This window comes from Theropithecus gelada, chromosome 2 (assembly GCF_003255815.1).
Source record: "Theropithecus gelada isolate Dixy chromosome 2, Tgel_1.0, whole genome shotgun sequence".
Taxonomy (NCBI): Eukaryota; Metazoa; Chordata; class Mammalia; order Primates; family Cercopithecidae; genus Theropithecus; species Theropithecus gelada.
Window position 1 is genome coordinate 148709053 of NC_037669.1, and position 25925 is coordinate 148734977.

A 25925-nucleotide genomic window follows, 5' to 3' on the forward strand; every position below is an offset into this window, starting at 1 on the left:
AGCCCAGGAGTTCAAGACTGCAGTGAGCTATGCTAGCCTGGTCAACAAAGAGACACCCTGTCTCTTAAAAAAAAAAAAAAGAAAAGAAAATTAACCTTTGACTGTCATATAGGCTATAAATATTCTCCAATTTGCACTTGTACCTTTTAACTATGCTCTGTTTTGTTCATTTGGGTAAAGGAAAGGGATTGGCATAGGCATTTTCAAGTTTTATGTGGTTAATTATATCGCCTCCTTAGAAAGCCCAAGTGGATGGTATGTCCACAAACTTAGCAGTCTAAAAAAATAATAAAAAAGAAAAAATATATAGAAAACCCAAGTGTTTCTTAATGGTAGTGTATAATTTCTGTTAAAAGTTATTTGATTTTGTTTTTGCATCAGAAACCAACTGGAATATGTTTTGATATGAGGTGTGGGGTATAGTAGCGATTTGATTTTCTTCCCAGATGATAAGTCACTTGTCTTAACTCCCATCAACTTTTACCTATTTAAAATGTCTGTGTATGTGCACACACATGTATGTGTATGTGTATCTGTATGTTCTGGGCTTTCATTTGTTCCACTGAATGTTTGATATTCACTGTGTCAATTATTTCAGCTTCGTGGTTTATTTTAATATCTAGTAGGTCAATCTTTCACTCCTCTTTCCCATATCCAAAAGCTCCTTTGCTATACTCATGTATTTATTATTCCTGGTGGACTTGAAAATAACACGTTCCAAACAGAAAATAATTTTGGAATTATAATTGGGGTACATTAAATTTTTAGATTAATTTGAAGAGAAATGGCATTTTTATAACATCAAGTCTTCCCACCCAGGAATATGTTATGACTCTCCATTTATTTGAGTCTTATTTTATGGCTCTCAGTAAATTTTTATAGTTGTCTTCACATTAGACCTACAAACTTCTTGTTAAGTACCTTTTTAGCAGCTACTTTATATTTTGGGGTGCTATAGTAAATGAGAACTTCTTTCTTTATAGTTTCTAACTGGTTATTGTTCATATATGTGCATCTAGATTGCACTGCACTATTTGATTTACTCTCTGTAGTTCTAAAGTACAAAATTAGAGCCGATGTAGAATTAGGATTAATGGGCAGAAGTTAGACTGTCAAGTTCAGGAGGGCTTTATCAGCACCAAAAGAATGACTGAACCATTGTAGGCACAAAATAAATATCGTTTGAGCAGTGGAATGAATAATTTTCACTCAACAAAAGAAAAAAACTCCCAAAACCTGAATAACAGATCACTTTATAAGGTAGTAAGTGTTCTGTGCCTGATAATATTTCTACAGATTTTACACATCCACTGGTCCAAATACTTCACAGCAGATCCATACATCAAGTAAATGATATATCATAAATTTCATTAATCTGTAACTTTATTTTCCCAATTATTAAGTTAAAAATGAAGACATATAGGCATGACAGGAAGAGCTCTGTCTAGAGGAATGTGGTGGACACATGTTGGTTCTGGCTGCCCAGCACACATTCTCACTGCCACTGGTAATAGCATCCTGATGTTTCTTAGGAAACTACCCCCGACTCCAATGGATAACATCTTCTAATCAACGTGTCCCACCCTCCCCTGAAAAAGAGAATGAGGACATCTGAAGCTAGGTCAACTAGACACTCTTCCCCTGGTATGTAAAACTTTAGGAGGGAGAGAGGAGGATGTATAACTGCTGGCACCTGTTCAACAGCAGAGCCCTGTTGAGAACCTCTATTTATTTATTCCTGCCACCAGATCCCTGGAGCAGCCATGATGCCTCCTTTCTAAGAGCTATCACACTTCCTTCCAATAAATTCCTTTCTGATTATGCTAGCCAGAGTCTGTTTTTATTACTTGCAAACAAAGAAATCTAAATGGTACAAAGGAAGGAAAAGTCCATTAGGTATTTCAACAAAAGAAACTGTATAGCTTTGTGACAGATCAGAAGGGAAGAGAGTCTCAAAGACAGCACAGCCTCTAGGCTAGGATACTTGGGACCATCTTATGCCAGGTGCATACTGATAAACAAACAAAAAGAATCAAGCTTTTAAAGACAGTTTGCAGTGTTCATTATCCTTTACAATTCAGCTTCTTATCAGATTCATCATGAACACTTCAGTGTAAGCAGCTTGCTCGTTAACACATCGCCTGTGTTCACTTTCAGTTGTTACTAATTTCATGATGATCATTTGATTTATTTTGATCATCTTTTACTTCAAGGGCCACATTTGTAGCCACCTCATCTCAGTCTCTTGGAAATTGCACCTGCCAGTGTTCAATAGTCACATAGAACTTGGTTTTATGGAAACAAGTGGCTTTTAGACATGCAAATGAAGGCTGGTGTTTCTATTACCCAGAAATCTGAATCTCTGCTACTTGAAATATACAAGCACATTGAGAAAACATTTATTTGGGAAGATAGGGCAGAATATAAAATGCAAGTGAAAAATCTTTATGGAGGATGAGAGTATGCACAGAGAAAGGGACATTAGGGACTTCTCACAAGTCCAGAGAGCATAGAAAGAAGAGAACATATACGGATGTGTCTGCCCTCCTTACAAAATCAGCCACCAAGGCATGTGTCTCTGGTTTCTGGATCTTAGCTGACTTGCTAAAGAATTGGAATAAGTCATCCTATTAATTGACATCTCTATTTTCCTTACTGCTAAAGTCAAAGGAATTTATTACTTTGTAATAGAAGGACATTGTACACATACAGAATGTGGCTTTTGGGTAAATACATGACCCTAAGGAATTCTCTCCATGAGGTACCCGGTATACATGACTGCCTAATTTTGGATCAGGTAGATTTTTCTTGTGCAGAGGGCTGTTTTCTAAAAGTCATTAGGTTACTGAGCCATTATTTTAAAATGAATATTGAAAATACTTCAGCAGTATTATTTATAGTGTAATCTCTAATGGAATTGAATCCTGTCATAGAAGCTGCTTTCCAGTTTATGAAGATAACGGAAAAGCACAGCTGGACAGGTTGTTTGAAAATTCATTTTTATACTCTGTTTCCCAGCTGAGACTTTGGGGGTCAGGTTTTTGCCAGAAGCAAGCTTTTAGGGACAGTCATTAAACACCCAAAGAGTAAGATTTCTAATGGCAGCATTGACACCGTGTCTAATGATTTCTCTGCTTCCAGGCATTGCTGTAATAAAGGTAGCTTCCATTTTTAGATTCCTAGGGCAATTTTATGTTCATTGGAGGCAAAGGAGGGGGAAGAGGGCCACTGGTATACCTCATTTTCTCATACAAAAAGTTAAACAGTATAGAACACTATTTACTCAGCTTAGAATAACTTCCATTTAAGAAAACAGGCATCCAGAAATATGAAGAAAAAAAAGTCCTGATTATTAAGTAGTGGGGCTGGGCTTTGTAGTCTGTTTCTAGAAAGTAAACGACTCTTAAAAACAATGAAAGTGTAGAAAGTTAAAAACAAGTAACACTCTGGCCCATTCATTAAGGAATTGACCAAGATGTCTGAAAGAAAGAAGTGCTCAGCACATGCAAGTTGTGTTTACAACACAAACAGTTAAATCATCTCAATCCCTTCCCCCAAGCCTGTTCGCCTATTGGTCTCAAATCACAAGGGCCTAATTACATTGCCATGATAGGAAAAGCTGCACTTGGAAACTGAGGTGCTATACATTTGTCAAGTCAGTTCTTAAAAGGCTTTTGTAGAGTAAGCAGTGAGGAAAAAGGGGAACTTGAGAAAGTCTATTTTGGAATAGATAAGGAGGAGAGATTTCCAAATGAAATGACTATTACTGGACATGTTGAGATTTCACTTGTCTGAGTAAGTAAGTTGGCTTATTATTTCTTATCTCATCATTTCTCACTTGGGCAAAAATTGTTTTCAAACTCTTAAGAAGGCTTTTAGCTCAGAGGTGAATGTGTTCCATTTGGCTGGCCACTGATGCATTGCATGATTGGATGGGAAATGTATTTCTGGAGCTCAGTAAATAAAACAAATCTCCAGGAGGGGACTAGTTTGAATTGTTTCTCAAAACAAATCTGGCCAGTTTTAGCCTCCAAATACATGTCATTAGCCAGCATCTCTTACCTTAAAACTGGTTTGCTTTCTTATTGACAGAACCAGGTGAATCCAACTTAACCAACAATCCACCAACAAATGAGGTGAAGTGAGAGTGATTTCCAAGCTGGGGGGAAAAAAAAAACCCTGAGGCTCAAAATATTAGGGGTTTAAGCTGCAGAAATAGTGCCTACAATTCTCAAGGGGATTAGTTAACCAGCACACTGAACCAAAGGCAAACATGCAATGATGCCATCTCAATAAACACAGGTGTAAAATATGTCTTCTCGCATAATAACTCATTAACTCACACCTGCACTTCCTTGAACCAAATAGCTCTTCATTTCAATGTTCAAATAACCTGCACATGTAGCTAAAGCAGTGGACAAATTTACCCCTGCTTTCTTCACTGTAAATGTTTTCAGTCATTATTTAACAACTCTTCGTGGTGCCAGAAGACATAGGGAAAGAGGTAAAATTATTTCCCAAGAACCCACATTCTGCACAGGCATGTGGAAAATTGTCAGAAGATGGCACAAATAACATATGGGTGAAGAAGAAAAGGGAGTCAAGGATAATTCCCAGGTTTTTATGTCTGTTGGGTCAGTGGTTCATTTCACCAAAATGGAGAATACAAGTGAGTGAATACATGCGGCCAAAAGGAGACACAATAATCAGTTCATTCCAGGACCTTCAGAATTCCACACAAGGGTGGAATATTCATGTGGAAAAGTACAGTGGACAATTGGCCTGGACATCTGGGGTGAGACTGCTGATCACAGGTTTAGGTGACGTTGATGTAAACATGTTAGCTGACTCCAAGGAAATGAGAACTAGAACGAGACCAGGGTAAGGAGGGTAAACCTAATGAACACCAAAACTTGAGGTGCCATGCCAGGGATCTAAGCAAAACAGGTTTTTCCTTCTTCTCCAGACCTCAAGATAATTTGCATAAGTACTCATTACTATGTTATGAAGAATTTACATAGAGGATATTTTTAAACAAAAATTTCTAAACCTGGCAACATAGATTTGAAGTAACACTTAAGTGCATATCTATACTCAGCATTGGAGGAATCAGAAATAAGAACATAGATTCATGCTGTTTTCTATATTGATGCTCTTATATTCCGCAGATGCATTATTAATCTGCCAACTATGGAGTTGCCAAATATGGTGAACTAGACAGTAATTGTACTCTTTGGAAAGCTGGATACTTTCATATTGCCTGAAGGATTTTTCCATTTTGTTAAATCTTTGTCTTCTCAGTTCCAGGTTCACTTTCAGTGATTGTAGGAAACCTGTCAGAAATCTCTCTTTTTAGTAGATCAAAAATAAATAAAATGTGGCATGAAAAATAACCTATCAACCTCTTAAACCCCTCAGAGGACCATCTGAGTGCAAGACACATTTTTTTTTTCTTTCTTACTCATTCTTTTTCTGTGTTCTGGTGATATAATCAATATTCTTGTCCAAAAATGCAGTATTCTCTAGTCTTAGAAACTCTTCAAGTCTGCATTTAATGTCAAGGCAAAGCATGCTTCATGTGACAGACACTTATTTTTCTACTTCTGTATCTGATGGCTTCATCAACTTTTAATGAGTAAAGAATTCTGGAGTAATGTTATCAGAGGCAGAGACTGTATGTGACAATAGTCTTGAATAAGAAAATTTATTAGAAGACAATGGACACTGCCAGGAATAAATTCATATAAACATTTATTCATATGTAAGAATTAGGGTTAATCTTCATGTGTTCTCTTTTCAAAGCACATAAATGTTTCTTGAAGTAGAAGTTCATTCCTTTGACAGATGTGTATTTGAGTACCTGACATGTGCTGGACACTGTTATGAGTCAGCGATAATACAGCAGGTCAGGAACCTAGCTCTTAAGGAGATAGAGGTCAAGAGGGAGACACTGGGTAATCTAGTTGACAGAAAGTCAAGTGAAGCTGTTAAACCCCATGCAATTCTTCAATCCCATGTATGCAGACCTTGAAGCAAATGTAAAAACTGAACCATTTATATCACAGATATTTACAATTGGAAGGTGCTTAGAGGTCATCTAGAGCAATGCTTGACAGAGTTTCTTGACCCTTATTGGCAAGAAATAAAATAGATTTATTATGTAACAAATGCTTATACATTAATGTTCATTTTGGATTTTTTGCACACAAGGGTAATTATATTACCCTAGAATATACAAAAGTGCTAATTAAAATTATGGTGATCTTACGTTTTCTTCCTGCTTGCTTGGATTGTCTTATATACCCCTATTTGAAAACCACTGAACAGACTACCTTCCTCAATTTAGTGAGGAGGAAGCAATGGACGAGGCAATGGATTTACATTGCACCAGTCATCAAACTAGCAAAGTGTCTGAACTATGACCAGATAGATCCTATGTTTTCTGACCCAGTATTGCACATTTTTTCTTACATAATTTACAACCACACATTGAAGTTTGATCATGTCAACAAGTAAATAGACGTACTATATTTAGTAGCACTAATGCTTTCTGAGAGGGCCCAGAAGTGGAAGTCATGGAGAACAGTGTAAACGGTACTGCGTTAAACAAGAGGAATTAATTGTTCTCTGAAAATTGATCTCTCTGGAAACAGTTTACTTCCCAGCAGAATCACTATTTTCCCCCAAGAATCATAGATCTCCTCATGCTGTTTCCTAAATTTCTTTGCTTGCCAATTAACTTGAGTTTAACCGTGTGCCTCTTTGTGGTTTTTCAAAACAGTTCTTTTAGATAGCATCAGAAAGTGTTGGTTCTAGTTCTTATCCAAAATTGTATAAATGAGTCCCTGCAGTCAATCCTTTGGGCTCTTGCCCATCACTAAAATCTCACTGTACAAACACTGAAAGGCAGTGTTGTGCACAAACATGAGTCAGATGCTCTTATTATTTTTTGTAGGCCACCTCCTGATTTCTTTCAGAGTCCCTTATTTATTTTAGGTTCCAGATATTTTTGAGCATGACCCACTCCACATGGACCGGGATGTATGTAGTTGAGTCCATTCATCATTGCTGCAGGGCCCCATACATACAATTTAAATCTAAGATCTTGGACATGTAACACAAGAGTTGCATTTAAGGACTGCTTGTTTTTCCAGCAGAGATGGAAACAGAATGATCAGATTTTATTTTTACTGGGAAAGCAAATGAAGAAATATTTTGCCAGCAGAGGGTAGACATACTAGATATTTTATATTTCTAATTTTTTGTATACCAGGCCTAACAAAACATGCAAGATAAATACCTTAGTGCTTATAATAAATAGTTTGACAATTAAGCATAGTTTATTAATTGTTTCTCCTATTAAGTTTTGTATTCAAAAATTTTTTTAATTAATTCATGTGTATTTATTCCTTATCTATAATGGATCAGCCCAAGTGTGCTGGTAAAGTGCATGTTTCTCAGATATGCCCCACAATCACCTGCCTCTCTCCCTTTGCTCTTACTGAAGTCCCTCCCCATGAACCTGCACTCCCAAATTTTTCTCATCTTTCAAGATCTAAATGCCTCTGCCACTTTCAGGAAAACATTCTTCATCCCTCTCTCAGCTTTTCTAGCCTTAAAGAAAGTACTCCCTTTGAGAACTCCTTTATTATCACCCACTATTCTACCCAGTTTTAGATGTCTTTGTATATATCTTATCTCTGTTAGGAGACATAAAGCCGCTTGAGGCCTAGGCCTGCTTCATTCATTCTTGTGTTCCTCATACCCATGGTCAATGCTTTACTCAGTATAGGATCTCAACAGATAACTAGCAATTGAGTGGAAAAATACCAGATACCAAACTCACTCATGTAAGTCTGGTAGCTTAATTGTGACATTACTGAGAATTGTCTAAGTTTAGATTACTAGAAAGAGCAAGCACATTTCTACCTGATTTCCTTGATGCAGGAGTTAAAGGTGAAGAGAAGACAACAAAGGTGAAAAAGGGCATAGCATGTGCAAAGCATGTACTATCTCCCAGTCACTTGTTAAATAGGAAACGTTGCTGTGTTTATCCCTGAAATAAGTTTCTCCAAGTTATTCCTTTTTGTCTTCTTCCTTTCATCTCCTAATATTTATGGCAAAACCCTATATTTACTTAAGAGTATTGAGTTTGTACAGCATTTTAATATCCATCATATTGCATTATACTAAAAACAGACCTCTGAGACCAGTAGCCGCTAGCCAGATGAGAACATTAAGTCTCAGTAGAATGAAGCTATTGGCCAGCATCACTCGTGTTACGCCTGTAGCCATGGCCAGAGAATGGCAACCTGGGAAGCATCGAGACCCAAGATACCACAGGGGCTGAGAGGTATGGACCTCTTATTTTACAGCTCTTTATTTTAGTGGCCAAGTCCTCTTTTTCATATATTCTTTTTGGCTACTTTTTCATTTTTCTTTGTCAAGTTTTTTTCTGCTTACATTGGGTCTATTTTTATGTCCCTTGTCCAGTTTCTTGAGGTAAATAGTCTACTGATTTTCAATCTTTTTGTCCTAATAAAATGCACATAAGACTATCAATTTTCCGCTAAATAATTATTTGATTTTTATCCCATTGGTTTTGATAGGGTATGTGGTATAAACTTATTGTTATTTATTTCTAAATAATCTAAAATTTCACATTTGATTTCACCTTCAACTCTATTTATTTATTTAGTTATTTTGAGATGGAATTTCACTCTTATTGCCCAGGCTGAAGTACAATGGCACAATCTCAGCTCACTGCAACTTGCACCTCCCGGGTTCAAACAATTCTCCTGCCTCAACATCCCAAGTAGCTGGGATTACAGGTGCACACCACTATGCCTGGCTAGTTTTTGTATTTTTAGTAGAGACGGGGTTTTGCCATTTTGACCAGGCTGGTCTTGAACTCCCGACCTCAGGTGATCAGCCTTCCTCAGCCTCCCAAAGTGCTAGGATTACAGGCGTGAGCCACTGCATTTGGCCTCAACTCAAATTTTAATTTAAAAAAATGCATTTTAAAGTATCCAGTGGATACATTTATTTAGCCTATGCTTTTTCAATTTTCAGTCTCATAACATTGTGATAAAAAATATGACAGCCTTATAACATTGTGATCAAAAGATGTGATTTATTTCCCTTTTTTTTTTGAAAGAAAAAGTTTTATTCAACTTTTTGGTAGTAAAGTATATCATCAATTTTATTTTATGTAATTTTTTCACATTCCAATATTGTTAGGATGAAAAGGAAGTAATTTTAAAGTAAAGTAAAAAATTTTTAAAACCTCTCAGATTTTCTTGATAATAATTACTCTCTGAAACTAAAATGACTTCACAGAACCATGTCAATTCTGGAAAGCTAGAAAAAGAAAACCAAAGAATAAAACACAAAAATATAATTTTGAAACATTTTTGGAAGTTAGCAAAAGATATTTATAAGCCAAAAAAAAAAAAAGGGTAGCAAAAATGACGGTACTCCTTTGAAGATGTCTTATAATTGTTCCAAAATGCTAAAAGGTCAAGAATAAGGGAAAAATCTCTTCTGGAGACATACAAGGTCAGAGCCAACTCTTAGCAAGGGTGAGTTGATACCTAGACCCAGACGTTAGTGAAAGACTTGCTCCTCAAAGTGTGATCCAAGGACCAGCATCATGGACATCCCCTAATAGCATAAAAATGCAGAACTGGGGGCTCTACCCCAAACCTACTGAAGGAGGATCTGCATTTTAACAAGTTCCCTGGGTGATTTGGTGATTCAGATGTACATTAATATTCAAGGAACACTGGACAGAGTCATTACCTTGTGGATTCTTGGGCCACTGTTGCACTTCCAAGTGCAGTCAAGTGGCTTCTGATATATGGAGAGGACAGTGATATAAGCTGTAAATTAAGCAAAGCCTGGAAGTGACAAGAACAGGCAAGGCAAAATGGTAAGAAACAGCAGTAAGAGAGAAGGAGAGAGGGAGTGGGTTCCTTTGTGGGGTGAACTGCTTCTGTCACTTGGGCAGAGTCATCAGAACTCACTATTTTCCATGCCCTTTGATCTGAAGGTTTGTGTTCTAGAGATTTAAAAACATCCTTTTCTATGTGGAGAAGACTTTGGGAGTTTCTCTTTAAACCTCATAGCTTACTTGAAAAAATTAAGTTCTTATGAGTAGAAGATATGGTAACAATATATTTTTAAATTTTACTTTAGACTTGTTTGAAATTGAAACAATTTTGAAAGCTGGTAAGTTTTTCTTGTCTTCACTTATTGAGAAAATTGGCCTCTATTCAAAATGCCTAAAGGTTTCATTTGGAAGCAGTATTATTTCTTTGACCTTAAAAAAAAAATAACTGAATTGAAGGGTTCATCCTAGTGGATTAATGAAGTAATACAAAGGAAAATGACAGGCCTTCAGAATTGGAGGAAATCCAGACTTTAAGAAAAGAATCCTTTCTACTACAATGCTGGCAGATAATCTTTCAGCTCAAACATATAATGGGAACTGCATTTTTACACTTACATGTCACAGTAGCTACTCTACCATAGGATAGTGCTTGTGTTTCAGAAGGATTATGGGATTGGGAATTGGAAGACATAAATCCAAGTCTGGGCTATGCCTCATTAATAGTTCCAGGTCTAACATATTTCTCTCTCCAAACCACTTGTTCCAATATAAAGGCTGGGTATTATCCATTCTCACACTGCTGTGAAGAAATACCCAAGACTGGGTAACTTATAAAGAGAGATTTAATTGACTCACAGTTCCACATGGCTGGGGAGGCCTCAGGAAACTTACAATCATAGCAGAAGGCACCTCTTCTCAGGGCGGCAGGAGAGAGAAAGAGTGCAAGAAGGGGAAATACCTGATGCTTATAAAATCATCAGATCTAGTGAGAACTCGCTTACTATCATGAGAACAGCACAGGGGAAACTGTCCCTATGATCCAATTACTTCCCACCAGGTCCCTCCCATAACACATGGGGATTATGGGAACTATAATTCAAGATTAGATTTGGGTGAGGACACAGCCAAGCCATAACATTCTGCCCCTGGCCCTCCCAAATCTCATATCTCACATTTCAAAACACAATCATGCCCTTCCAACAGCCCCCCAAAGTCTTAACTTATTCCAGCATTAACCCAAAAGTCCAAGTCCAAAGTCTCATCTGAGACAAGGCAAGTCCCTTCTGCTTATGAGCCTGTAAAATCAAAAGCAAGTTAGTTACTTCCTAGATACAACAAGGATACAGGCATTGCATTCCATACGAGAGAAATTGGCCATAACAAAGGAGGTACAGGCCCCATGCAAATCCAAAATCTATTACGTCAGTCATTAAACCTTAACGTTCCAAAATGATCTCCTTTGACTCCACGTTTCACATCCAGGTCATGTTGATGCAAGACTTGGGCTCCCACAGTCTTAGGCAGCTCTGACCCTGTGGCTTTGTAGGGTACAACCCTGTCTCAGCTGCTTTCATGGGCTGGTGTTGAGTGTCTGTTGCTTTTCCAGGTACATGGTGCAAGCTGTCAGTGGATCTACCATTCTGGGGTCTAGAGGACAGTGGTCCTCTTCCCACAGCTCCACTAGGCAGTGCCCTAGTGGAGATTGTGTGGGTTCCAATTCAACGTTTTCCTTCCATACTACCCTAGCAGAGGTTCTCCATGAGGGTTCCACCACTGTAGCAAACTTCTGCCTGTACATCCAGGCATTACCATACATCCTCTGAAATCTAGGTGGAGGTTCCCAATTCTCGGTTATTAACTTCTGTGTACCCACAGTCTCTACACCATGTAGAAGTTGGAGCTAAAGCAGTTGGGACACAGGGCACCACATCCTGAGGCTGCACAGAGCAGGGCAGGCCTGGGCCAGGCCCATGAAACCATTTTTTTTCTCCTAGGCCTCCAGGCCTGTGATGGGAGGGGCTGTTGTGAAGGTCTCTGACATGTCCTGGAGACATATTACCCATTGTTTTGGTGCTTAACATTTGGCTTCTCATTACTTATGTAAATTTTTGCAGTGGTCTTGAATTTCTCCCCAGAAAAATGGTTTTATTTTTTTCTATTGTATTGTCAGGTTACAAATTTTCCCATGTTTTATGCTTTGAGTTCTCTAGAATACTTTGCTGCTTGGAAATTTCTTCCACCAGATACCCTAAATTATCTCTCTCAAGTTCAAATTTCCACAGATCTCCAGGGCAGGGGCACAATGCCACCAGTCTCTTCGCTAAAGCATAGCAAGAGTCACCTTTGCTCCAGTTCCCAACAAGTTCCTCATCTGAGACCAACTCAGCCTGGATTTCATTGTCCATATCACTATCAGCATTTTAGTCAAAACTATTCAGCAAGTCTCTAGGAAGTTCCAACCTTTCCCATATCTTCCTGTCTTCTGAGTCCCCCAAGTCTCTAGGAAGTTCTGAACTTTCCTTCATTTTCCTGTCTTCTTCTGAGCCCTCCAAACTGTTCCAAACTCTGCCTGTTACCCAGTTCCAAAGTTGCATCGACATTTTTGAATACCCTTATACCAATACCCCACCCCACTCAGTGCCAATTTACTGTATTAGTCCATTGTCACATTGCTATGAAGAAATACATGAGACTGGGTAATTTATAAAGAAAAGATGTTTAATTGAGTCACAGTTCTGCTTGGCTGAGGAGGCTTCAGGAAACTTACAATTCTGGCAGAAGGTACATCTTCACAAGGTGGCAAGAGAGAGAATGAATGCAAGCAGGGGAAATGCTAGACACATGTAAAACCATCAGCTCTAGTGAGAACTCTCTCACTATCATGAGAACAGCATGGGGGAAACCACACCCATGCTCCAGTCACTTCCCACTGGGTTCCTCCCATGGCACATGGGGATTATGAGAACCACAATTCAAGATGAGATGTGAGTGGGGACACAGCCAAACCATATAACCATATCACTTTGTAAAAATACCAATTCCAACCATGGGTAGGATTAAAAAGAGGATGAGTCCCAGTTCTCTTGGACCACACAGGGTCTTGCCTGCCCCTAGTGTTCCTCATTGTTTCAGTTATGACAGGGAAGATACGAGTTGGATTTTATTTTCAAATGGAAAACTGTGGTTTCCAAGAATTATCAAAGTTTAGAAAGAGAAGATACCCACAAGAGAATATCAGCCAGGATTCACTCAGAAAAAAAAAAAAAAAACAATCTGGCTATTGACAGAGTTTAATTCAGGAAATTGGGTAGAGAGTTGGTGGAGATCTCAAAAGGTACAAAGTGTGCACAAAGGTATCAGAGAGGTAATACTTACAGGAAGCAATTGTGAACCCTAGGAGTAGGAGGAGCAAAGGGAAATGAATCTAGAAGCTCCTAAGAGAGAACCACTGGGCTAGGATCCAGAATTCTAAGGACACTGCCTGGCTGCCCACTCTGGGGTGTGTCATTGCTGAGATGAAGCTAAGAGGAAGAGCAGGCAAATAGGAAGGAGCAAGCCCTTCTCTCCTCCACTGGGTTCTAATCATCCTCTGGCACTTCATACTGGCAGGATCCAACAGCACTGGCAAAGGGAAGCATGGTTTGTAGGCCCCAGTGCCAGGATCACGGAGCCAGTAAAGATGGATGGATTTGGAGCTGAGACACTAGTTTGATGACTGGCACAAAAAGCATTTCTGGGTCCCTTGAGGGTCCCCCTCACCCTCTTTCTTACACACAAGAATCTGAGGTTCATAGAATTTAAGAGAACTATTTAGGACCTCACATAACAGCAGCACAACTAGGGCTCACAAGCATGAGTATGTAAAATCATAGTGACAATTAAAATGTTCTTTCATAAGGTAGAAAACAGTCAATTTTGAATTTGTTTCAGTGGTGGAGAATTTTATAGATAATAGATGTATTTAGATGAGACATTTTCAAAATGTGTTTGGCTTGTAAGAGTCATACTAATCACAGTAATTTGTGTGAATTAATTACTAAGCTATGGAATTATGATTGTGTATGCTAATACTAAGGGTCAGATCAATTTTGTTGTTTTATTTTCATTACAACACCAAGCCTCTGGTCATACAGGTTCATTCTCCATTATTTGTTGTTTATATGACATATCCATCCATACAAGACTCAAAAGGTATTTAGCAACAACATTGCCTGTTAGTTTTCTACTGGAGGCAAGGAAATGATAACCAATGCAGCCACTAGGGAAAATATTCTCCAATGATAAGCCCAGTTAGTTCAGATATGTAATCTTTTTCATAAAATCTCTGGCTGGTTCCTGGGATATCAGAAATGATATTTTTTAGATGGCTTAAGATCACCTTAAAACATTCACAGATGGTCTAATATAGGCAGAAAAGCACAGGGAGTCTATGGACTATTTGATCTCAGCTCTGTCACTTTAGAGGTGAACTTGAGTAAATTACTTTAGTGTCTTACTTGTTCAATAGAGATGGGAATGTTCACTTATTTATTCAACAAATAAATGTTGAATCTGTATTTGTATTTATTCAACAAATACGGAGTGCCTACCATGTGCCTGGTACTGCTCTAAGCGTTAGGAATCCCTCTGCCTTCAATGTGCTTTGCCTTGAGTTACAGTGTATTCGTCTGTTTTCATGCTGCTGATAAAGACATGTTCAAGACTGGAAAATTTATAAAGAAAAAGAGGTTTAATGGACTCACAGTTCCACGTAGCTGGGGAGGCCTCACAATCACGGTGGAAGGTGAAAGGCACACCTTACATGGCAGTAGACAAGAGAGAAATGAGAGCCAAGTGAAAGGGGAAACCCGTTATAAAATCATCAGATCTCGTGAGACTTATTCACTACCAAGAGAACAGTATAGGGGAGCTGCCCCCATGATTCAGTTATCTCCCACCAGGTCCCTCCCACAACATGTGGGAATTATGAGAACTACAATTCAAGACGAGATTTGGGTGGGGACACAGCCAAACCATATCATACAGGAAGGCAGAAAGTAAACACATAAATATATAAAATATCAAGTAGCAGTATATAATACAGGAAAAAAATAAAACAAGTAGAGAATGATGAGAGTGAACAATTTGTACAGAGTGGATGAAGAAGACCTGTCTGTTCATGTAACATCTAAACAGATATCTGAAGGAAGGAGGGAGCCATGTGGATATCTGCAGAGCTTTCCAAACAGTAGGACCTGGAAGGAAGTACAAGGGTCCCTGGAAGAACACATTTAGAGAGGATATTGAAAGGTAAGGCAGAGGGAGGGGAGTGGTCAGAGAAGAGGTCAGCAAATTGTGGGGAGTGGGGAAGGGGCAGGAACAGATCTTGCAGTACCTTTTAAGCCACAGGAATCCATTACAAAGTTTTGAGCAAAGGCCTGACATGGTCTGACTAGTTTTTCAAGAAGCATTATTGCTAGGGTGCTAGGGGCTACCATGGGAGGCAGGGAGACCAGTTAGGAAGCTATTGTTGTAATCTGGGCCAAAAGTTATGGTGGCTTGGAAAAGGATGCTAGGAATGGAGATGTTGAGAAGTGTTTGGGTTCAAGGTGTATTTTGAAGGACAAGTAAACAAAATTGCTGATTTGCAGTGAGAGGTGCACTTAGGGTGGTCCCAAAGTTTCCCCCTGGGCAGCAGAAAGAATGGATGCTATTACTAAAAAGAAGGCAGCAGTGGGAGAGACTGCTTAATCATTGTGAGCCTGTTGTGAGATAGTAACTCACTGCAGTAAACAAGAAGATGTAAATGAAACAAGCACTGTTCTTGGCCCACAGTAGGTATTCAGACAATCTTAGTCCCTTCCTTATCCTTTGTAACACTTCTTTGTTACCTATTCTTGTTCTTACAATGAATTTATTTGCTATCCATACACAGACACACCTGCCCTTTTATTCACTACTTCTCTACAGATCAGTATCTAGCCAAAACAGTTCCACAACAGTGAACAGGTCAGCAAAACCTCACCCAGAAAAACCCCTAATAGACTACACACTAGACAGACATAGGTCACATTGTTAAATAAATAAAGAGAAGTGATTTATGCCAAAATAGTATACAGGGTAATCCTCCCTGTGCTTTGAAGTACTTAGGGCTTCAGCGTACTGAAAGTTCCCCTGGTATTTGTTGCTTTTTAAAATAGAAATTCTATGATGAGTAAAATATTTTGTAAGCATTTTTGCCTTAGAATTTCTGAAGAGATGCTAAGAAACTGAGAAGTTACCAAAAAAATCTGTTGAATTGCCCACTGAATAGATATTTCATGGTAAAATTTCCCACTTGTTTTATTCTTTTGTCTAAAATTTTGAAGCATAATGTTAAAAGGCAATAAGTCATGTAGATTCTACACACTTATGTAAATATGTGTTAGCAATGTTTTATCCAGTGCTCACCTGAAAAATAACCAACATGTAAGTGGAAGCATACAGTCTACGTATTTTTTTAAAAGCTCAGTTCTTTAAAATTCTTTGTTGCAGATTCACTTGAAATGTCAGTATTCAGTTCACATATCTCTATATTCTTAAGAATCATCAGCATTTAATTTATGAGTGTTTTTAGTTGGAAAGATTTTGCTGCTTAAAATTCAGTTCAATCCCCTTGGTCTGAGTCGAAGAATACTTATATCTTGCATTTTTCCCAAAGCCCTCCTCTATGCCAAATTTCCCATAATTGAGCTAATCTTTAATCCAAAGTACAGTGCAAACTCCCACTGCTTCCCCACTCCAGCCCAGGGACAATAACACAGAGAATAACAGAGCCCGGGGACAGATAGCATATCGGTCTCAGGGTCACTATTCCTCTGTCTCCAGAAAGCATCTAGTGTATGTGTGACTTCATGTCACATTTAAAGCTGATATATGGTTTAAGAAATAAACCCTGCAGATGCCAAGAAGCAACTAAAGGTCCACTGTTGGTAGGAATCACACAAGAACAGACCAGTTTACTTTCAAGGAGTGAATGCCTTGGGTATGTTCGGCAGCAGGATAGAGCACCTAGCCTTTCCAAAGAGGCACAGGAACAAACAAGGTCTCCTCTCTCTTGCTTGGCAAGTAGGAGCATTGGCAGGGGCAGCAAAACCCTTGTAGATGTCTTAGGTTTGTCACTCGTCACTTTTAATACTAAATTATGGTATGACAGGAACCTCTTCAGGCTACCCAAATTATACAGTGGAAAGCAAATATCTTTCAGAAAATAAGCCAGTATTTAGTATAAAATCCAGCAAAGTAGTTGGCACTGGCTATGAAAAACCCAGGGTTGACTATGCAGTCTTTTGTTCATGTTTTCAAATAAAATTTTTCTAGCTCATGAACAGGGACCCATTTATCTCCAGGAAGAATCTACTTCTTAATGTTTTTCTTTAGGTTTAATCCTTCAAGACCCTGTTTAAACCCTGTTTAAAGCAAGTAGCAAGATTTACCTAGGTTTCATTATCATGGTAACTACTAGCAGTTTTAACTCTACCGACACCAAGTCTATTTTCCAGCGGGAATAGCCCTACCCTTTGACTTGGATGGAAAATAGAATTGGTTTTGACTGATCTGTTTTTTAATTTCAGGAATAGTTGCTGTTCTCTTCTGTGGAGTCACACAAGCACATTATACCTACAACAATCTGTCTTCGGATTCCAAAATAAGAACTAAACAGGTAAAAGAAAAAATCTTTTACTACAGACTCGGTCTCTTTTCTCAGTGAAATGGTTACGTAGCAATTCTGGCAGTATCGTCAGAAAGAATTTCATTAGTAAAGGAAGAATGTAAGCTTAAGGCTTCTTTACGAGTTTGATATTTATAGATTTTTTTTCCCTCCAGGATAACCATTAACAATTCTCTTGGTAAGCAAAAATATAGTTATAATAGTTCTCCCTCCTGAGAGATGTTGAACTTAGACTGTCAGTCTTAAAGATGAAAGGCATACAGTTGATAATAATTCACAGTCACTTACATCTAAAAGCATTATAAAGCATGTGAGATTGGGTAGTTATAGAGAAAGAAGGAAATGAAGAAAAAGAAAGAAGTGAGGTTTGGTCTTTAACTGGGTGCTTTTGATGCCAAGCAAACTCAACTGCCAGTTGTCACACAAGCAGAATATATCTCCCTATGCCAAGAACACATCTGTTTGGATATTTCCACATAAACAACACATAGTCTTTCCACAGACATTTGCTGCAGAGCCACTCTGTGCCAAGCACCATGCTAGCTACTAGGAATACAAGAACAGACAGTTTATGACCCTGGCTTCAAGAGGTTCATTATCAAGACTGTTGATGAGGACACAGATGTGTAGCTAACAACGTGCCACAGTTTTATAACTGCTGTCATAGAAATATCTCTATAGTGTCCATAAGGAGCTTTAGTAGGACATCACCCCACAGTTAGGATTGAGAAAGTCAGGAGAAAGTTTCCAGAGATGATGCCCAACCTGGAGCTTGAAATATAAATAGAAGTTACCTAGGTAAAGATCTGGGGTCTACTAGAAGGTAGAAGGTAGCCACAAGGGCATTTGAGGCCAAGGGATCAGCATGGACAATGTCTCTTGAGCAGCCAGTGGAAGCTCTGTAAATAGTTCAGCATGGCTTGTGAATGGGGCGAGGCTGAAGCAAGTGGGATACAGTGAAATCAGAGACAAACTCATGAAAGGACTTATGTATCTTGTGAAGGACTTTAGACTATAACCTATAAGTAATGGGGAGTGGCTTACATAACAGGAATGTATTGTCTCGCAGTTGTAGAGACCAGAGTCTGAGATCAAGGTATCGGCAGGATAACTCCTTTTGAGGGCTGTGGAGGAGAATCTGTTCTCTTTTTCTCTCTCTCTCTCTCTTAGCCTCTAGAAGATTTCTGGAATCTTTAATGTTCTTTGGCTTCTAGACATATCCACCCCAATCTCTGCCTTTGTGTTCACATAGCATTCTCCCTTTGTGCATGTCTACCACCAAATTTCCTCTTTTATAAGGACACAGGTCATATTGAGTTAGGCGCCTACCATACTCTGGTATGACCTCATCTTAGCTGATTACATTTTCAATGACTCCATTTCCAAATACAGTCACATTTTGAGCTACTGGGGTTTAGGACTTCAACATATGAATTTTGGAGGAACACAGTTCAGCCCATAACAAGAAGTCATTGAAGGGTCCTAGGCAAAATAATTTTAAGATCATTGTAGTTCCATTTTAGGAATATGACTCTGGCAGACATGAAGAACATGGACCAAACAGCACTTGTATCAGTTAGCTTTTGCTGTGTAACAACCACAAGACCCTAGGGTCATCCAACAGTAATCATTTATTGATCACACACCTGCAAGCTTTAGCCATTTTGATCGGGGTTGGACTGGGTGCATCTGCTCGTACCAGCTGAGCTTATGTATATGTCTGTTGGTTTGTTGGGGGCTCTATTCTAAAGTAGGCTTGACTGGTAGGCTTTGCTAGTACCACATGTTTGTCATTCTTCTCCTGATAGAAGAGCAAGCCCCAGTGTTGAAGAAAGTCCATTTCCATACTGTGCTTGTATCATATCTTCTAAATATCTCATTGGCCAAGGAAAATTATATGGCATAGTCCAGAGTACAGAGGCCAAGCCAATCCCTGACCACAGTGGGAGAGCACTGCAAAGTTATGTGGCAAAGAATGTGGACATAGGCAATGATGGAGAATTGGACTGAATGATGCAATCTAGCCCAAAATGCAAGTGGAGGTAGAGAGGTCTCTTGTAATAAACATGGTGATGCTGAAGACATCTAATGTGATATTAGGGCAGTGGGAGTAGAGAAAGCAAAAGCAACCAAAGCAAAACCTGTAATTGGCCAGAAATTCCTAAACAGGATTTCCTGAGGGCTTACTTTGAAGCTCTCCAGAATGAGCTATCACTTTCATCCTTCTGTCTTTGTCGCATCCCAAGCTTGACTCTACCTCTACCTGCCCAGGGACTCTGCAAGGTCACCCTTCCCCTCTGCCCATCACCTCAAATTCCTCAGAGGAATCACAAGATGCAATTACAGAAATCTTGAGACCCCCTGAGTGAAACAAAAGAAAAAAGCCCCCTAAACAAAAAACTGATACCAATATCCAGAAACCTCCAACATATAGTCTTTCAGAATCCCTTTAATTTTGAATACTACTAGCTTTTCCAAGGGCTTAAAGGGAAATGTCTTGGGCTGTTTTTTTCCTAACCTCTTTTGGTTCTCTGAGCATATTTGTATGCTGGGAAGCTGAACCCTGTTTAGGGACTTGCACTTTTAAGTCGTTCTATCTAGACTGCTCAGCAGAACTTCAAAGATAACTCATCTCATGGCAAGACAGCAGCCCAGCATCTAGGAGAAACAAAGCCAAAATCAGTGCCCATAGCCTTCTGTTCTCCCTCTGAATGGCTTGACAAGCCCTCCCTGACAGGTTGCCAGCATTCATTTTTATATCACTCTCCTTTAAGGAAGATAATTTTACAAGTTCTTTCCTTAACATCTAGGTAACTGCATATCCCCATCTTTGTTCCCCACACTGCCTTCTTTTTTGGGTGCCTGGCCTCGTAGCAGAGGCTTAATAAATGCTAATTCCCTTCCACTTCATTTTCATCCCTTTCCTCACTTCTTTTCTATCAGGATCTGTCATTTTCTGCTTATTTTTTTTCTTATAATATGTACATACACAGCATATGTATGTATTTATACATACTTGCATATCTATGTGTGCATATACACATGCACATCCCATACTCTAGTATAAAGAGTCTAAGGTCCCCACTTTGAAAGAGTGCAATCAGAGGCTCTCAGCCACACCAGAGGCTCTGCACTAGTGTAACAAGCAGAGTGGAAATTCTCATGGGAAACGAATTCCAAATTGTAGAGAAATGCTGAGGCATGTACTAAAGACGTTGCCACTGTGTCCTCTCTGAAACTGGGAAAGGTTGGGGCAGTATTCTATGATGTTACATGGTTACAGGACACAGTATCTTGCTCTACATATCCCAGGTTGCGTTCACACTGTCAATGGGAAGGTAGCAGTTACACAGCTTCTTTGCCTCTGTTGCCAGGACTGTTTAATGAGAGTGTAGGAAGCCAATTAGTAAACTCAGGGAAATCCATGTAAATCACATATGAGTTATAAAATTCAAAGACGACATGATTTACAAAAGAGTTCTATTCAACTCTGTCTATACCCATTAATCAAATAGCTATATCTGGATACAAAGGCTTTAGAGAATTATGCATTCTTTATAGCTTGAAGAATTAGAGTGCCTTTTTAAAGTTGTATTTTTTCAGTTTAAGATATGTTTCGTCCATGATAATGACCCTTTAGATGTAGGAACTTCATTTTTGCTTCAACCTATGAAAACACATGTAACATCACTATGTGTTAGGCAAAAAGCAGTATGATAGAGGCACTATGATGCTGTTACCCAACATAATGATTTGTATTTTGAATACCAAAGCATCCTATTAAAGAGTATATGAACATATGCAGCAATTCATTTCCCTGGACTTGGAGTTCTTTGTTGCTTTAGGGTGTGTACATCAAGTCCTAGAGACAGACAGATACTGTAAGCCCTGTCTCTTACCCTGGGAGCTGAGCACTGCCAGCGATACTCAAGACGGACATCAGCACACAGCAGTATAGCCCAGAGGTCTCACCCAGAGCCATCCCGAAGACTATGTACAGACCCCATGAACCCACTCAGATGATTTCCAGCCTTCCTCCTACATATTTCCTCCCACATTCCCTCACCCCCCAGGCCAGCCTGGGAGCTTGTTATCTGGGCCAAACTCCAGGGTGTTCCCATCAGCTGTATTTACCTTGCCTGAGGCTAACTTGCAAACCCATGTACTTCCATAGCATCCCTTTTAATTAGAATTTCTCCTTCCCTTCACATAGTTGCCACCAAAAATTATTGCCAACAATACACATGGGTATATGAAATAAATGTAAATAATTAACATTTACTGTGCGTTAACATGTACAAAGTACTTATCTCATTTACTTTCTACTTACCTTTCTACCTAAGAGGTAACTCTTATTATCACTGATTCCCTTCATGCATTGAACAAATTTTTTTTGAGAGCCTACTTTGTGCCAGCCACTGCTCAAGGTAACCGGGATACAACAGTGAACAAAAAAAGAATTTCTAGTTGAGGAGCTTCATAGCAGTCAAAATAAATAAGCAAAGTATACAGTGCACTCATGGTAAGACATAAGGCCAGTAATAAAGCAGGGATGGGTAGCTAGGAGTATATGATGGGAAGGCAGGCTTGTAATATTAGATTGGGTATCCAGGAAAGGCCTCAGCAAGGTGATATTTGAAAAAAGTAAAAGAGGGAGTCGTGTGGACATTTGGGAAAGAGCTGTAGAGAAATCGGAAATGACAGATACAGAGGCCCCGTGGGGCAGGAGAACCAACGTGGCTGGTATGGAGTGAACAAGGGAGAGTATGAGAGAAATAGCAGAGCAGTGAGAAGAGACAGGTCATGGAGAGCCCAAATGAGGTGGGGAAACACTTGAGACCTTTAAGGACAGGCATGTACATACATTTTAAAAGAATAGAAGTGTCCATTACTCACTAGGGAAGACTATAAGAGTAACAGGTTTGGGGGGAAAATTATGAGCCCAGGGTTGACTTGTTAAGTTTGGGATGTGTATTAGTCAAGTGGAGCTGTTGTGTAGCCAGTTGGATGTAGAATTCTGGAGTTCAGAGGAGAGGTCTAGGAGAAAAATATAATTTTGAGTGTCGTCAGCATATGACTAACAGATAGAGATGATAATTGCGTATCATATAAAGATGATACTGAGACTATGAGACTGGATGGAATTTCTAAGGCAGTGATAGAGAAGAGGTCCAAAGACCAATCTAAGGTACTCCAATGTTAAGAAATCCAAAATCAGCAAATGAGCCTGAAAGGTAATAGATATTAGGGAAAAGAAAAGGAAAGTATGGCGTCCTAGAAGTCAAAAGAAGAGTGTCTCAAGGAGCGTGATGAATTATACCAAATGCTGCTGAAATTTCAAGAAAGATGAAGAAAATGAACATCATCGATAACAGTGATAAGAACCATGTTGGCAGAAAACCTGAATAGAATGGGTTCAAGGGAGAATAAGAGGAAAGAAATTGGAAACCTCGTGTATCAACAAGTCCTTCAATGGAGTTTTGCTGAAGGGCAGCAAAGAAATGAAGTAACTGCTGGAGGAAGAATCGGGACCAAAGAAAATATCTTTTTATTTTTAAGGTAGGAGAAATAACAGTGCTTTTTTATGTTGAGGAGATGAGACAGTAAAGAAAAAAAATGATGTATTCAAGTTTTTTCTAGGCTCATAAGTAGCAGATTTCAACTCAGATGTTTTACTTTGTGGTTCAAACTGTTTTGCCTCTTACTAAATATCATTTGGTTAGTAGATGGGATAGTACCAATTGTGGGGCATCGTTTATTCAGTAAACCTTGAATGGGTGGAAGGAAAAACAAATGAATGTTTGGCCATATTTATTATACTTTCAGCTAATTCAGATAATTAGTCATTTATTTTATATAGTATTTGATTCTGTTATCTTTGAAAATCTACCTATTTCAGTGCATTTTAATTTTTTACACAAATACAAGTTGGGATGGCCATAGATGTTTTCATGTATTTGCTTTTGAAAAGCCAGATTCTTTGTCTAGCATTTATGGGCAAACAATGACATCTTCATTATAGCACATTCTTTCCAGATGCTTATTTTATTTCCATTCCCCCCAGATGATATTTATAGTGTTTATCGCCATTGAATGGAAAAGCAGCAATGCAAATCCAAATTTAAATTTCCAATAAAAGAAGACAATAGTAGCCAAATTATATGTTCCGTGCATGACTCTGAAAATTCAAATAAAGGATCTGGAATATGGGAGCAGCAAGATACAGTGGAAAGAACACTTGGCTGAGAGTCTAGAAAACTGGGTCTTGCCCCCATCCTCTAGTACTCATAGTATGGCCTCAGATAATTAATTTAACACACATGAGCTTCACTTTTTCCATCTGTAAAATGAACTATTGAATTAAATGACTGGGTTTTAAGGATCATGCTCTAGATCTAATGTAATTTTACTTGACATGGAGCATAATGCATGTGTCTGGTTTTTTCTCTTAGACTACAATTGAGTGGGGATCACTTGATTAAAGACTGAAATGCATACAGATGAGAGGAGGAATTAGAGTTTACCATTTAACTTGAGGCCAAATCACTGGGTATACCATTTCAATAAGTTGTCAAAGCAAATCCAAGGATGAGGCCATCAAAAACCAAAGTCCCTGGTTCATACTGGAGTAAAAAGTTTCATACTGAGGGCTGCATGCTTCTTCCTGGAAAAACTCTCAGCTGCTAGGTGAATGGTTGTGATGGCTTTCCCTAAGATTGCCTGCATCCTTAGGGTAGAGAGTAGAAATCTTATTTTGCTATAACTCAGCACCTCAGGATATGACTGAAGAACCTTACAGCTTTTTAATTTAAGCATGGACTAATTGTGTTCTAAGAACTACAGTAATTGCATGGCCGGTACCATGCTGGAAGCCAGGGAGACAAGGGCAAATACCACATGGTTCTTGTCCTTTGGAGGTCCTAATATAGCAGAAGACATACACTTGCACACAAACATATATATGCGTATGCATGCACACACTCACATGCACAAACAACCACATGTGGTATATGTTAATGTAGAGGGATGCACAACATGTCATGAAAACCAGAGAACTGAATTGCTTACTGGAGGGAAGGTTTTCATGGGGGGCTGGTTTTTGGGTTGGGTGTTTTGGAGTTTGGATGTAGAGTTAATTAGGATATTGTCACCCAGATTTCATGGAGGATAAAAGCAAAAAGAATAGAGTATGCAAAAATATAAAACTAAGAAAGAGTTTGAAAGCAATCCTAAACAAAAAGAACAAAGCTGGAGGCATGAAGTTACCCGATTTGAAACTATACTATAAGGCTACAGTAACCAAAACAGTATTGTATCAGTACAAAAATGGACACATAGGGCAATAAAACAGAATATAGAACCTGGAAATAAAGCTGCACACCAGCATCCATCTGGTCTTTGACAAAGGCAACAAAAATAAGCAATGGGGAAGTGAATCCCTGTTCAATAAATGGTGCTGGAGAGCTGGCTTGCCACATGCGGAAGAATGAAACTGGATCCCCTACCTTTCACCATATACAAAAATTAACTTAAGATGTATTAAAGATTTAAATGAAGGACCTTAAACTATAAAAACTCCTCAAAAGCAATTGCAACAAAAACGAAAACTGACAAGTGGGACCTAATTAAGCCAAAGAGCTTCTGCAGAGCAAAAGCAACTATCAACAGAGTAAACAGACAACCTACATAATGGGAGAAAATATTCACACACTATGCATCAGACAAAGATCTAATACTAGAATCTATAAGAAACTTAAACAACTAAACAAGCAAAAAAACAAATAACCCCATAAAAATTGGGAAAGCACACGAACAGACGCTTCTCAAAAGAAGACATACAGGTGGCCAACAAACATGTGAGAAAATGCTCAACATCACTAATTATCAGAGAAGTGCAAATCAAAACCATAGTGAGATATTATCTCACACCAGTCTGAATGGCTGTTATTTTTAAAAAGCAGATGCTAGTGAGGCTGTGGAGAAAAGAAAATTCATACACTGCTGATGGGAATGTAAATTAGTTCAGTCACCATGGAAAGCAGTTTAGAGATTTTTCAAAGAACCTAAAACAGGACTACCATTTGACCTGGCAAATTCATTACTGGGTATACATCCAAAGGAAAATGAATTAGTCTACGAAAAATCATGCATGCATATGTTCTGCAGCACTATTCATAATAAGAAAGACATGGAATCAATCTAGGTGCCCATCAGCAGTGGATTGGATAAAGAAAATGTGGTACATATAAACCACAGAATACTACACATCCATAAGGAAGAATGAAATCATGTCCTTTGCAGCAACATGGATGCAGCTGGAGGCCATTTTCCTAAGCGAATTAA

The 25925-nt window shown here is 38.8% G+C and overlaps 1 protein-coding gene across 2 annotated transcripts in view; it reads left to right on the plus strand.

Moving 5' to 3' along the window:
- The window catches only part of SLC9A9 (solute carrier family 9 member A9), a 591811-nt gene that overhangs the window by 290156 nt on the left and 275730 nt on the right, over window positions 1–25925 (plus strand). For both annotated transcript variants that reach the window (XM_025377024.1, XM_025377025.1), the window contains exon 9: window positions 17485–17573. In XM_025377024.1, coding sequence (XP_025232809.1) covers window positions 17485–17573 — 89 coding nt within the window. The remainder of the gene's footprint in view (window positions 1–17484; window positions 17574–25925) is intronic.